Source organism: Phyllobates terribilis, unplaced genomic scaffold (genome assembly GCF_046119375.1).
Source record: "Phyllobates terribilis strain yellow unplaced genomic scaffold, ASM4611937v1 Scaffold_3__8_contigs__length_932513732, whole genome shotgun sequence".
NCBI lineage: Eukaryota > Metazoa > Chordata > Amphibia > Anura > Dendrobatidae > Phyllobates > Phyllobates terribilis.
The window spans coordinates 346,896,770-346,910,543 of NW_027362763.1; the positions used below are offsets into that span (position 1 = coordinate 346,896,770).

Below are 13,774 nucleotides of genomic sequence, written 5' to 3' on the forward strand. Positions count from 1 at the left end.
TCAAGAAGAAGAACCGTGTATTTCACAGCAAGATCATTTTTCTGCATGATAATGCACCATCTCATGCTGCACATAAAACATCTGCATCTCTGGCTGATATGGGCATAAAAGGGGACAAACTTATGGTGTGACCCCCATGCTCCCCTGACCTCTACCCCATTCAGAACCTTTGGAGCATCATTAAAAGGAGTGTCTATGATGGCGGGAGGCAGTTCACATCTAAGCAACAGCTCTGGGAGGGTATTCTGTCCTCATGCAAAACAATTGAAGCAGAAACCATCCAAAACCTGACAAATTCAATGGACGAGAGAGTTCAGAAGCTCCTTTCGAACAAGGGGTCCTATGTGAAAATGTAACATCACCTAGAATAAAGTTTTGAGTTGAAAACTGTTTGATTTCAGTTTCTAACAACCTGCTAATGCTTATAATTTCAAAAATGACCATTTTTTTGGTCTTTATTAAAATGAAAAGGTTGATCGAAAAGTTTGGGGGATCTAAGAGTGTGGCAACCCAGTAGTCATGATTACTTCGAATTCTGACAATATGAGAGTCATGCTGCAGGTAGTGCAGCAAGAAGGCACTTATGTGTCTTGCGCATCTCGGAGCCCCAAAATTATTTTCCGGGCTAGATGCAGCTAAAAATTATTTTTAATTTTAAATCTGGTGAAGCTTATTATAGATGGCCTAATAGGATCAGTGCTGCACACTGCTACAAAGCCCAAATTATTTTCCAGTCAAGATACAGATAAACATGATTAGTAATTTGAAAGCTTAAAACGGTTGGTAGGGTGATTTTAACCAATCATCAAGCTTTTACTCTCCCCAGGATGACACAGGGGTAGAAAAGTCGTTTCGGATCCATGATTTGTTCATCTTTATGAACGTGAGTCTGTCTACATTATCAGTGGAGAGCCGCGTGCGCTTATCTGTCAGCACACCACCAGCAGCGCTGAACACACGTTCAGACAGAACGCTGGCTGCGGGGCATGACAAGATCTCCAAGGCGTAAGTGGCTAGCTCCGGCCATTTATCCAGATTGGAAGCCCAAAAAGAGCAAGGGTCCAGTGACACAGTCGTGGCTTCAATGTTTACTTGGAGATACTCCTGTACCATCGTCTCTAGGCGTTGACTATGTGTCAGACTTCTTGTCTCCTGTGGCCTTGCAAAGGATGGGCTAAAAAAGTGGTGAAATGATTCCGCAAAATTGATGTTACCAGCAGATACTGTGGTTCTGTTACGGTTTGAGTGCTGAACACTTGACGGTCCCACGGTTGGCAAGTTGGAACTGTGAGATTCACTACGTGCACCACTGGTATTTTGTGGAAAAGCACATGTAAGATTCTGCAACAGTCTCTGCTGATACTCCTGCATGCGTGCATCCCTTTCTATGGCAGGAATAATTTCTGCAAATTTACTTTTGTACCGGGGATCTAACAGTGTGGCAACCCAGTAGTCAGGATTATTTCTAATTCTCCCAATTCGAGGGTCATGTTGCAGGTAGTGCAGCAAGAAGGCACTCATGTGTGTTGCGCATCCAGGAGCACCAAGTCCCTGTTGTGTTGGTGGCGAGGTAACAATCATGCTTCCTTCCTCTGTCCTCTCCCCCCAACCTCGCACAACAGAAATGTGATCAAGGTCTCCCTCATCTGATGAGTCTTCCATCAGTTCGTCCTCCACTTCTTCCTGGGCTCCTGCACCTTCCTCACTAGTTTGGCTGCTACCATGCGCCCTGGTAAAATCATCTCCCCCACCCTCACATGCCTGCCGCCCTGGTGCTGCCGACCGTCTGGACCTTGCAGATGTTAGCCCTTCCGCATACAACTCCTCCTCCTCTACTTCCTCCACCTCCTCTTGTGCCACCACCTGACTCCGAATTCTGTTTAACATGTGCTCCAGCATGTAAATCACCGGAATAGTCATGCTGATAATGGCATCGTCAGCACTAAACATCTTCGTCGCCATTTCAAAACTGTGCAGAAGGGTGCATAGGTCCCTGATCTGAGACCACTCCTCCAGCGTGATTTGCCCCACCTCTGAATCTCGTTGGCCCAGGCTATACGTCAGAACGTATTGCACCAGGGCTTGTCGGTGCTGCCACAGTCGCTGCAACATGTGCAGAGTTGAATTCCACCGGGTAGGCACATCGCATTTTAGCCGGTGAAGTGGCAGGCCCAACGACTTCTGTAGAGATGTAAGTCGCTGAGCTGCGGGATGCGAACGGCGGAAGTGAGCACACAGCGACCGTGCCCTCTGCAGAAGGCCATCTAGTCTGGGATAGTGGGCTAAAAATTGCTGGACAACCAGGTTCAACACGTGAGCCATACAAGGCACGTGTGTGACATTGCCCCGGCGAAGGGCCGCACCCAGGTTTGCAGCATTGTCGCACACGGCCTTCCCTGGTTTCAGGTCCATTGGAGACAACCATTCATGAAATTGGTTCTCCAGAGCTGACCACAACTCCTCAGCTGTGTGACTCACATTTCCCAGACATTTCAATGTAAAAACCGCCTGATGACGTTGAGCCCTACTGCCAGCATAGTAAGGAGGTGTGCAGGATCCCTTCTGCGCAGTTAGAAAGCTTGTGGCATGACCAGACAGGCTTTGGGTGCAGGTGGAAGACCGAGAGGAGGTTGAGGAGGCAGAAGCAGTGGAGGAAAAATGACATAAAGAGGATTGACGCACAACTCGTGGGGACGGCAAGACTTGGACAGCAGCCCCTTGTCCTGCTGTCACCATAGTTACCCAGTGCCCAGTCAGCGACATGTAACGCCCCTGTCCATGCCTACTCGTCCAAGTGTCTGTGGTGAAATGCACCCTGTCACACACAGAGTTTCTCAAAGAAGCGGTGATGTTGTGTGCGACATGCTGGTGGAGCGCAGGCACACCTTTCTTTGAGAAGTAGTGCCGACTGGGCATCTGGTACTGGGGCACTGCGACGGACATAAGGTCTCGAAAATCCTCTGTGTCCACCAGGCGGAAAGGCAGCATTTCTGTAGCCAAGAGCTTGCAGATGGTGAAATTCAACCTCTTAGCTTTCTCATGGCTAGGAGGAAATGGTCTTTTACTTGTCCACATCTGAGGGACCGAGGGCTGGCTATTGTGCTTAGACGGGGTTGATAAGGGTGTCCCCGGCAAACTGCCGGTCTGTGAGGAAGATGCAGGCGGACATGTTAGGTTGCCTTGATCCAAAGGTGGTGCTATCGATGTCGGACAGCGCTCAAGACCAGCTGGTGTTCCCACCTCCAAAGAAAATGATGACCTGCCAATCACGCTGGCTGTTGCGGGTAAAGAGGTGGCAGGTCTGCGCCCCAAAACAGGTGTGACTGCTGTCCCCCCAGTCACAGAGGATGAAGAGGCCGCGGATGCACAACATATGGCAGACGGTGGTTGGCCCGGCCGGTTCATGCATGAAGTACTCAAACTATGTATTTTTTGGCCTCTACTTAGCTTTTGCTGACAAATGTTACAGATAACACGAGTTGGGTCATCTTTATCGATCTGAAAAAATGCCCAGGCTATGCAAGGCTTAGCACCCATGCGACCTGAAGAGCCACCACGACTTGTGGTGAGAGGCAGAGTTGTGTTTGAGGATGCAGTTGTTGACGTGCTTCCAGTACTACGTCTCTGTCCAGGAAGGCGCAACCTGACCTCGTCGTCACTAGCATCTTCCTCCACCTCCTCTGCTGACCTCATCTCTTGGCTGACTGTGGGTTGACAGTAAGTGGGATCTCCGACCTCATCATCATCACCCTGTGCGTTATCACACCCGTCGTCCTCAGAGCCAACCTGTTCCTGCCCTGACAAAAAACTAAAGTTGTCGCTCCAATCAGGTATTTGAGTCTTATCATCGTCTTCCTCATTGTCTCCACCAACAGGAGTTACAGTTTGGGAATGAGGGTCTACATTATGGTCAGAACCTTCTGCGTCTGGTCCTGGATCCGACTCATAAAGATTCTGGGCATCAGTGCAGATCATTTCCTCGTTTGGATTCACAGAAGCGCTGGAGTCGACCTCTGATTCCCAGGCTATAGTATGAGTAAACAGCTCTGCAGACTCAACCATCTGTTCTACCTCATACTCAGACGGGCAGCTGGAGATTTGGGAGCTGTGAGGAAGCAAGTGCGATTTGGGTGACACCTTTGAGGACTGGAGTATTTGTGATGTTGAAGTTGATGTGGAGGAGAGCCCACTTAAAGGAGCACTTGATATCCGTTGAAGCACCTGCTGTTTTTGTGCCTCATCTGGAATTTGTAGCGATTGGCGTGGCCGTAAGAAAGGGATCTTATCACATTGTCCGCTAAAAGAAGTAGACATTTTAGTTTGGCTGGAAGATGGTCTTTCTTCTGCACCTACCCCACGGACACAACCTTTTTTCCCCTTCCCAACACGCCTATTCCCCTTTCCACCAGCAGCAGGCCTTTTTCCACTCATTTTGGTGGTTAACTAATTCACAACTCTGGAGTTGTTTGCACAAAAAAACAATGGATGGTAACCGAGCAGAGCTGAGTGGCCAAACTGTGGTATTAGGCCAAAACTATTGGCTGGGTTAGATGCAGAAAAAAATTATTTTTAATTTGCAACCTGATGGAGGTCAGTATAGATGGACTAATAGACCAAGTCCCACACACTGCTAGAAGCCCAAATATTTTTTCAGAGCTAGATGCAGAAAAAAATTATTTTTAATTTGCAACCTGATGGAGGTCAGTATAGATGGACTAATAGACCAAGTCCCACACACTGCTAGAAGCCCAAATATTTTTTCAGAGCTAGATGCAGAAAAAAATTATTTTTAATTTGCAACCTGATGGAGGTCAGTATAGATGGACTAATAGACCAAGTCCCACACACCGCTAGAAGCCCAAATATTTTTTCAGAGCTAGATGCAGAAAAAAATTATATTCAATTTGCAACCTGCTGGATGTCAGTATAGAAGGACTAATAGAACAAGTCCCACACACTGCTAGAAGCCCAAATATTTTTTCAGAGCTAAATGAAGAAAAAAATTATTTTTAATTTGCAACCTGATGGAGGTCAGTATAGATGGACTAATAGACCAAGTCCCACACACTGCTAGAAGCCCAAATATTTTTTCAGAGCTAGATGCAGAAAAAAATTATTTTTAATTTGCAACCTGATGGAGGTCAGTATAGATGGACTAATAGACCAAGTCCCACACACCGCTAGAAGCCCAAATATTTTTTCAGAGCTAGATGCAGAAAATTTTTTTATTCAATTTGCAACCTGATGGAGGTCAGTATAGATGGACTAATAGACCAAGTCCCACACACCGCTAGAAGCCCAAATATTTTTTCAGAGCTAGATGCAGAAAAAAATTATTTTTAATTTGCAACCTGATGGAGGTCAGTATAGATGGACTAATAGACCAAGTCCCACACACTGCTAGAAGCCCAAATATTTTTTCAGAGCTAGATGCAGAAAAAAATTATTTTTAATTTGCAACCTGATGGAGGTCAGTATAGATGGACTAATAGAACAAGTCCCACACGCTGCTAGAAGCCCAAATATTTTTTCAGAGATAAATGAAGAAAAAAATTATTTTTAATTTGCAACCTGATGGAGGTCAGTATAGATGGACTAATAGACCAAGTCCCACACACTGCTAGAAGCCCAAATATTTTTTCAGAGCTAGATGCAGAAAAAAATTATTTTTAATTTGCAACCTGATGGAGGTCAGTATAGATGGACTAATAGACCAAGTCCCACACACCGCTAGAAGCCCAAATATTTTTTCAGAGCTAGATGCAGAAAAAAATTATATTCAATTTGCAACCTGCTGGAGGTCAGTATAGAAGGACTAATAGAACAAGTCCCACACACTGCTAGAAGTCCAAATATTTTTTCAGAGCTAAATGAAGAAAAAAATTATTTTTAATTTGCAACCTGATGGAGGTCAGTATAGATGGACTAATAGACCAAGTCCCACACACTGCTAGAAGCCCAAATATTTTTTCAGAGCTAGATGCAGAAAAAAATTATATTCAGTTTGCAACCTGATGGAGGTCAGTATAGATGGACTAATAGAATGATGCTATGCCCAAAAGATTTTACTTCACTAGGTGCAGTAAAAAAATTGGTATTCTATACACAGGTGGTATATCTTGCAACACAGATAGGCTACTCCACTGACTAACACACTCTGCAATAGGCCAAAAAGGATTAGCTTTGCTAGATTCAGCCAAATGCTGTGAAAAAAACTTGCACAGCACTGGCACAGACCTGCCTGGCAAAAACTGATAGGAACTGATGTAACCTAGTCCTGAAAAGGACTCCAATTACAATTAGTCTTTACTCCCACAATCTATCTATTTAAGAGCACAGTCCTGCCTGATAAAAGTCGTAGGAAATGCTGTAACCTAGTCCTTAAAAGGACTGCAATCACAACTATTCCCTACTCCCAAGCTATCTGTATATTTGTGCGAAAATTGGCTTGAAATTAACAAGGTATAGCGCACACAGCAACAGCGGTGCCGTCTAACACGCAGCTGCAGCAGTGAGAAAATGGTGGCGACGGGGAAAATGGCTTGGTCTTATAGGGCAAGGACATGTGACATACACTGCCAATCACACATGCCCTTGCTTGTGTGAAAAAAAGCACTTCGCTCCGTGTGTGCGCTGCTGATAGGCTGACAGATTGCACCTCCCCACTGCAAATGCGGGAAAGAGAAAAAAAAATGGAGATCTTCATTGTTCCTGCAGAGATCCATCCCCTGCCCCTCCCCCCGCCCCGCTGTACACTCAAACTGCGTATTAACATTAATTTTCATCATTACTGAGAAAAAATCCAGTTATGATTTTGGTGCACGAACAGTTATCGAACATAACCTCGAACAGCCGAATTTTTCTCAAATTGTTCGTGTTCGCCGACCGGCTCGAACACCGCCCAAAACAGCTCGAATTTGAGATTGGCGAACAGTTCGAGTAGAACAACGCTCATCTCTAGTCCTATTATCAAATTACAGTGCTCCAGACAGCCTGCTCTGTTATGCACTCTCATTTCAGACTAATAGTCCATAGATATATTCATACAGTTAGTATGGTTATATAGAATGTCTGCTTTTGCATACTGTGCTGGTTCTCTGATCACATGCACAGGAGTTACATTTCGGCATTGATGCTAGCCGCATTCAGCGGCACAGACTCTGAACCTTTATAGATATCTCCCCGCTCCTCTCCTTCTGACGTGCCCCCCATCAGGCAATCAGAGGCTCCCTTTCATGGAGTCAATAACATACGGCCACATCAGCCAGGGGATGCCGCAGCATCACAGAGGTTATGGAGGTATCCTAGATACAAGGAAGCTACAGAGATGCAGTGAAGGATTTTAACCATTGATGACCCGGTAAGTTCTCTACATTGAATATGCTCTCATATACAGAGACTTAATATCGTTATTAGTGGGCAGCGTATTCATGGATAAATACAGTGTTACATCTCTATTATCCATTTTTCAATACCATATATGCTATGCCAACTTAAGAGCATACACTGACAAACCCATATATTCATAAGGGTATCTGTCCACCTCATTCTCCCAGACACTATTTCCTCCTTAATGAATTCGTATCAAATCATGACCTATTCATTAAAAGGGACAAAGTAAACTTCACTAGACTCAAATAAAGGGGGTATAAGATATACTTTCATTTAAGCCCAGGGGATTCACAGTTTTTAATCTGTAAATCCTCTGGGCTTCTTTTCTTAACATTCGCTTATCTAAATCTCCACCTTCCGCCTTATATCCCCTATGTGCTCTAAAATCCTCCTCCTTAACTGGCGACTCGGTTTACCTACATAGCTTCTGGGACAATCACATTTTTCTAGATAAACCATCCCCTCAGTATGGCAGTTGATAAATTCCCTTTTCATATATGTTTTTCCAGTAGCATCACTAGTAAATGAATTTTTTTTAACTACATATTCACATGTTTTACACGCACCACATCTGTGCGTACTCAAAACAGTTGTTCAATTTAGCCATGTAGGGTCAGTCTGTCTTGGCTGTAGATGGCTATGAACTAGGCGGTCCTTTAAATTTCAACCCCGTCTGTAGGCTTTTGGTGTAATAATTTTTCCCACATAGGGGTCCATTAATAATACATCCCAGAACCTACCAAGAATCTCCATTACTTCCTTCGATTTATGGTCAAATCTCCCTATCAAACTAATCATATCATCTCCCGGTTTCGACTTGGGAACCAACAATGATGTTCTGTTTGATGTTTTCGCATGATGATATGCTGTGGTCAATACATGGTCCGGATATCCTCGTGCGATAAATCTGCTCCTAAGGTCACTTGGTCCTCTTTCAAAGTCTCCAATAGAGGAACAATTCCTCCTAACCCTAAGGAACTGCCCATTCATTTTAGAGGTAGGGGATGATGACTTCTCCATTGGAGCAGATTATTTGTCGCCATTGATTTTCTATACATATCAATGACCAAGCGGCCACTAATGTCCTTCTGAATCATTATATTAAGGAAAGACAGACAACTTTCATGGATAGTGGATGTAAAGGTCGAGCCCAGATTGTTATCATTCAGCATCAAGACAAACTGATTAAACTGTTCAGATGTTCCAGTCCACAGGATCAGGACGTCATCTATAAACCTCAGCCAAAGTAATATATTAATATATTTGACGTCCATTCCTCTCTCTCTTCTTTGAAAACTATGACTTCCTCCCTCCAGCCCAGGAATAAGTTTGCATATGTGGGAGCACAAGGGCTCCCCATAGCTGTACCCTTGAGCTGGGGGAAGTACCGTCCGTTGAAGAGAAAGTAATTCCGGCACAGGACAAACCTTAGAAGATCCAAAATCAGTTTATTATGCCTTCAAAGATGCATCTCCCTCATTTTTAGGTAATGTTCAACTGCTCTATATCCCGCATCATGAGGTATAGAGCTATAGAGTGCCTCTACATCAAGGCTTGCCAAGAGTGTCCCATCTTCCACTTGAATGTCCTCCAATCTTCTGAAGACGTCCATTGTGTCTTAGACATAGGAAGGAAGGGCTGACACAAACGATCTCAATACTGTGTCAATGTATGTACTAACTTCCTATGCCCCAGACAATCGGACGACCCTTCAGAGGAGTGCACCCTTTGTGCACTTTTGTCAAGTTATAAAACGTCGCCAACTGTGAGTATTTTGGTTTTAGAAAAGACAACTCATTCTTGTCAATTAGATTATCCTCCATTGCTCTAGACAAAATATTCTCCAATTCTGTAGTGAATTTCTTAGTGGGGTATGAATCCAAAATTTCATATCCTTAAGGATCAGACAAAAGATCTAAACACATCTTTCTATATTGCGATCTATCCATTGTCACTGTGTTGCCCCCTTTATCCAAGGGCTTCACTATGATAGTTTGATCTTTTTCTAAACTTAGAAGGGCCTGTAGTTCCAGGGCTGTTAGACTATTCTTTACCCTTTCATGTCCTAAATCTCCAATAGCTCTCGTGTCTAACTGTTCAAAGATGTCTATATGGCTTGACTCAAGTAGGGAGAGCATCTTTGTGCTCCTCACCTTTAAACTTGTAAAAGGACCATTCCCCACATCCCCTTGACCTTCACACCAAAGATCTTCTAGCAAGCTCAGGTCAGATAATTCCTCTTGGGTTATTCTTGTTTCCCTACATTTATTTTGTTCGACTTGTTTCATGAATTTCGCCCATCTAAGTTTTCTTGTGAACAGGGCTATATCTTTTGTCCATTCAAAATCATCGAACCTTGTCATAGGGACAAATGACAATCCTTTAGAGAGCAAACTTACTTCTTTATTTGGTAAGACCCTTTTAGAAAGATTTATTATTTTTAGGTTGTCCTGTCTCTGAATGTCATTAGTAGTAACCTCTCTAAAATGTCCGAATGGTTCTCCATTCGACCCTAAAGTGTTCATATTGTTCAGAATACCTTGACCACCAACAAGTACACCCTTATCAATCTTATGATCCCTATAATTTAAGGTTCCAACATTCTTATATCTTTTTGGAATCACCCCACTTGTTTTATCAATCTCATAGGTCTTATTAGGATAATAAGCCAAATCAAACATTCTCCCTTGTTCACATATTCCCTCCTGTCCAATTACTTCTTCCCTTACTTGAAAGGAGTGTTTAGGGCCAGTGGTCATCCTTGGGATAAAAAAGATGAAGAAGAGGAACCCGAAGCAGACTCTCCAGGAGTCTGATTGGACATCTGGCATGGCTTGGTATTCCTAGATCTAGTATGATATTCAAATCTATCTCTACTCCTCTCAGTGTTCCTTCTCATGGTCTGACTGGTTGTTCAGATCTGATAAGACTGCATATAAGTACGGTGGAATTCTATGCATTTTTAAATGTAATTGAATAAAAGTTGTATTTTAATGGTAAGTCCACCTCAGCCAGTAAGTTGCTGATGTTACTAACAATTTTTTGAAATGTGGAGACTCCAAGTTGGGTCTCCATCTGGTGGGTTGCCTGTAGTGGAAGGGGTGTCAAAGCCCCATTATACTATGTCTACTCTGGGGAAATTTATGCCACTTTAATGGTGTCTGCCCCTAGTTTTTGGAAATATTTGGACTCCAAGTTGGGTCTCCTTCATATGTGTTGCCTGTAGCAGTAGGGTTCCCAGACCGGCAGGCCTGCACTTTCAGTCAACTACCTGTGTTATTATCCTTACATTTTTCTGACAATAGTAGTCTACAAAACTGATATTTTTTCCACCTGAGTGTGGCTAAACAGAAAAGCAGTTTGAGCTGTTGCATGAGGTGTCAGGGCTCCCAGCACAGCAGGCCACATCGATCTCTCACCCACCTCATCTTAATTTGAACTTAAACTCAAAGCTGTAAATGCTGGCCCAGACCCTGATGCCTTATGTATGGCCCATGCCTGACTGCTGCTGTGCTATTATCAAGTTTCTACTGTGGGTCAATTGATGTCACTTTTCCTGGTGTCTCCCCCTAATTTTTGGAAATGTTTGGACTTCAAGTTAGGTCTCCTTCATGTCTGTTGCCTGAATTTGGCAGGGCTCTCAGGACACCTGGCCTACACCTGTCACTCATCCATCTGTTACTGATCAATGTTTAAGCTTGAAAAGCTGGTCCAAGCCCTGTCCCAGGCCCTGTCCGATGCATCCATGCTGCGGAATTATACTATTTGTACTCTTGGTCAATTGATACTACTTTTCCTGGTGTCTGTCCCTAGTTTGAGCTGTTTTGGCAGATTTTCGCCCCCCCTGAACATGTTGTCTATGCATTTAGTTTTGCCTCCCATTGAATTCAATGGGGTTCAGATATGTTCGGCGAACTGTTTGGTGACCATAGAGACGTTAGCCGATCCGAGCCGAACCGAACCTTGAAAGGTTCAGTCATCTCTACATAAGAGCACTTCAACTATGCACAATGCCACAGCAGAAATCTGAAACTCATCTGTAGATTTCTGTTACAGCTTATTTTCAAAATATACAATTGCTCCCTGTCGCAGAGTGCATCTTCTTACAGTCACCACTGTACTTACGAGAGCTTCAATCAGCAAGATATCTTGAGTAAACAGTATTTACTTCATACTGGTTAAACATGAGATACAATTCAGTGTCACACAGTCCGTGTGCTGCTTACATAACACATTCAGGAAAGGAAACAGAAACACAGGAAGTAAAAACAACCAACAATTGAGAGCTTTCCTCCCACCATACAGCAAGCATATAACTTTACACACTATCGCCATCTGCTGTCTGGTTAGTATAAAGTCCTCCTTTCACTTATAATAAGTCCTAATCTGTTGTATATGCCAATACTCCCTTCCCCAAAAACTTAATAAATATAACTTGAAGAAAAAGTGCACAATTGATTTAACGAAAGCAAATCTTGTAATAAAGTTTATTTTATTCTGCAATCTATTTGTATTTGCAATGATTTCCTATATATATCTTTTACTTTCAGGCGAGTCACACTATACCAAACTTTTCCGCAGCACATCTCCTAACAGGCACAATGCAGGTGTGAGATGTGTATACTATCATGAGAATCAGTTTTTGGAGGGTTTTCAGGAACGGACATGGACTTTTCATTCATCAAGCAATAGTGAGTAAGAAGATTTATTATAAAACAACAACAGTACTTGTCAAATAGATGCAATGAAATGAATACGTTTTATCTCCTAGATGTACTAGATGCAGAGCTTCAGGCGTACGACTGGTGCTGCAATGATGTGGATGATCCTCAGTTCTGCACTATGTACATGCAGAAGAGACCACCAATTAATTGCCAAAACTACAGACCACCAAGGCCAGGTAAATGAGATACACAATATTATTACATAAGATAATGTATGATATACATGCCAATCATTGCTAATAAAATCAATTATAAAATAAATAAATAGTAAAAATAAATTTCTTGGTATACATACCTACTCTTTTTAATTCCCCACTTTTCTCTCACTGTAGGCCAGGTTCACATGATCTTATAAAAAATCATCAGAGTTTCATCCAGAAAACTCGGACGATTTTTTTTTTCACTTGTGATCTGTATGCAATCTGTATGCAATCTGTAAGCAATCTGTTTTTTTTTACAACAGCAGGTATTAATAACTTACAAGTCTATTTACAGTATCCTATGTAAAAGAATGGCAATATACCCAGTTTATGTTTTTTGGGGGCACATATAGACTGCGATTTTTTTCACACAGAGATTTGGTCCATGATAAAAAAAATCTCTCCTCTGCACTGCCCCATTGAATAACATCGGTCCAAGTGCCGTCCGTCTTTTCATGGACAGAACTTGAACAGAAAATACAGTTGTGTGAAAGAGCCCTTACTCTGATTGTTTCCCCATCTTCCAGATATTTCTATTTACTTTCTCACATAATAACTTTACCCATATAAACCGCATGTGAGGAGTTGACCATGCGCTCATAGACTACTCTAGTGACGTCATTATAGAGGTCATGTTTTTGGCTTGTGATTGGCTAGCCCACTATTATAACATGCCACCACACAGGTGTATTATGCTGCAGGGAACCTAAACAGTGGCAGTGAGGAGTTGGAGAGGAATTCTAAAAGAAAATGTATTTGTGTTACGGGGATACCACGACAGAGAGGGGCCAGAAGATCCCAGAGTCTGGTTACATAAACCCTTACACGTATAAGATATGCTTCACCTTCATTTTAATAGTGCAGGTCTTCCTTGCTCTGTTATTGCAAGGGTTAATCAGTTCTGTCTATCTTTATCCTGAATTGCCTCAGCTGTTTGGTGTTTGCCACGCCTCTCAGATAATTTTGTATTTCCTGGTTTGATGGTGAAGGATTAGTCTGAATTAGTATCAGTTGCTGGGTGTTGTTTCAGAAGATATCAGCAAGGATTTGGTATTGTTTGTTTAGTCTAGTCCTATTCCTCTTTCCCATTTAGTTTATCCCTCCTACTGTTCCCTTGATTCCCACTTGGTCGTTTGGGAGTGAGTTGTATGATTGTAGTTTTCTTTTAACCCTATCTGTTTTCCCATTCTGCCTGCTTTGTAATATCCTCTACCCATCCGTCCCATACTTCCCTGGGTGAGGGAGGAAACAGATTAGCATGCATTTAGGAGCATAGCAAGGTATGAGACCCAGCATCTCCACCTTCAGGGGTAATCTGGGGAAAAGGGATAGCCTAGGGTCCTCCTAAATTGAGGGACAGGGAAAGAGCCCATGGTCCTGGGAAATCCTACACCAGAATCATAACATTTTGTTATTTTACAATTTGGGCAATTTTATATATACCGTACATATTTTTTT

General features: G+C 42.9%; 1 protein-coding gene across 1 annotated transcript in view; it reads left to right on the forward strand.

The window, feature by feature from the left end:
* The window catches only part of LOC141259356 (uncharacterized), a 751,467-nt gene that overhangs the window by 445,597 nt on the left and 292,096 nt on the right, over positions 1-13,774 (forward strand). The window contains exons 40-41 of the mRNA XM_073675220.1: positions 11,943-12,083; positions 12,164-12,292. Coding sequence (XP_073531321.1) covers positions 11,943-12,083; positions 12,164-12,292 — 270 coding nt within the window. The remainder of the gene's footprint in view (positions 1-11,942; positions 12,084-12,163; positions 12,293-13,774) is intronic.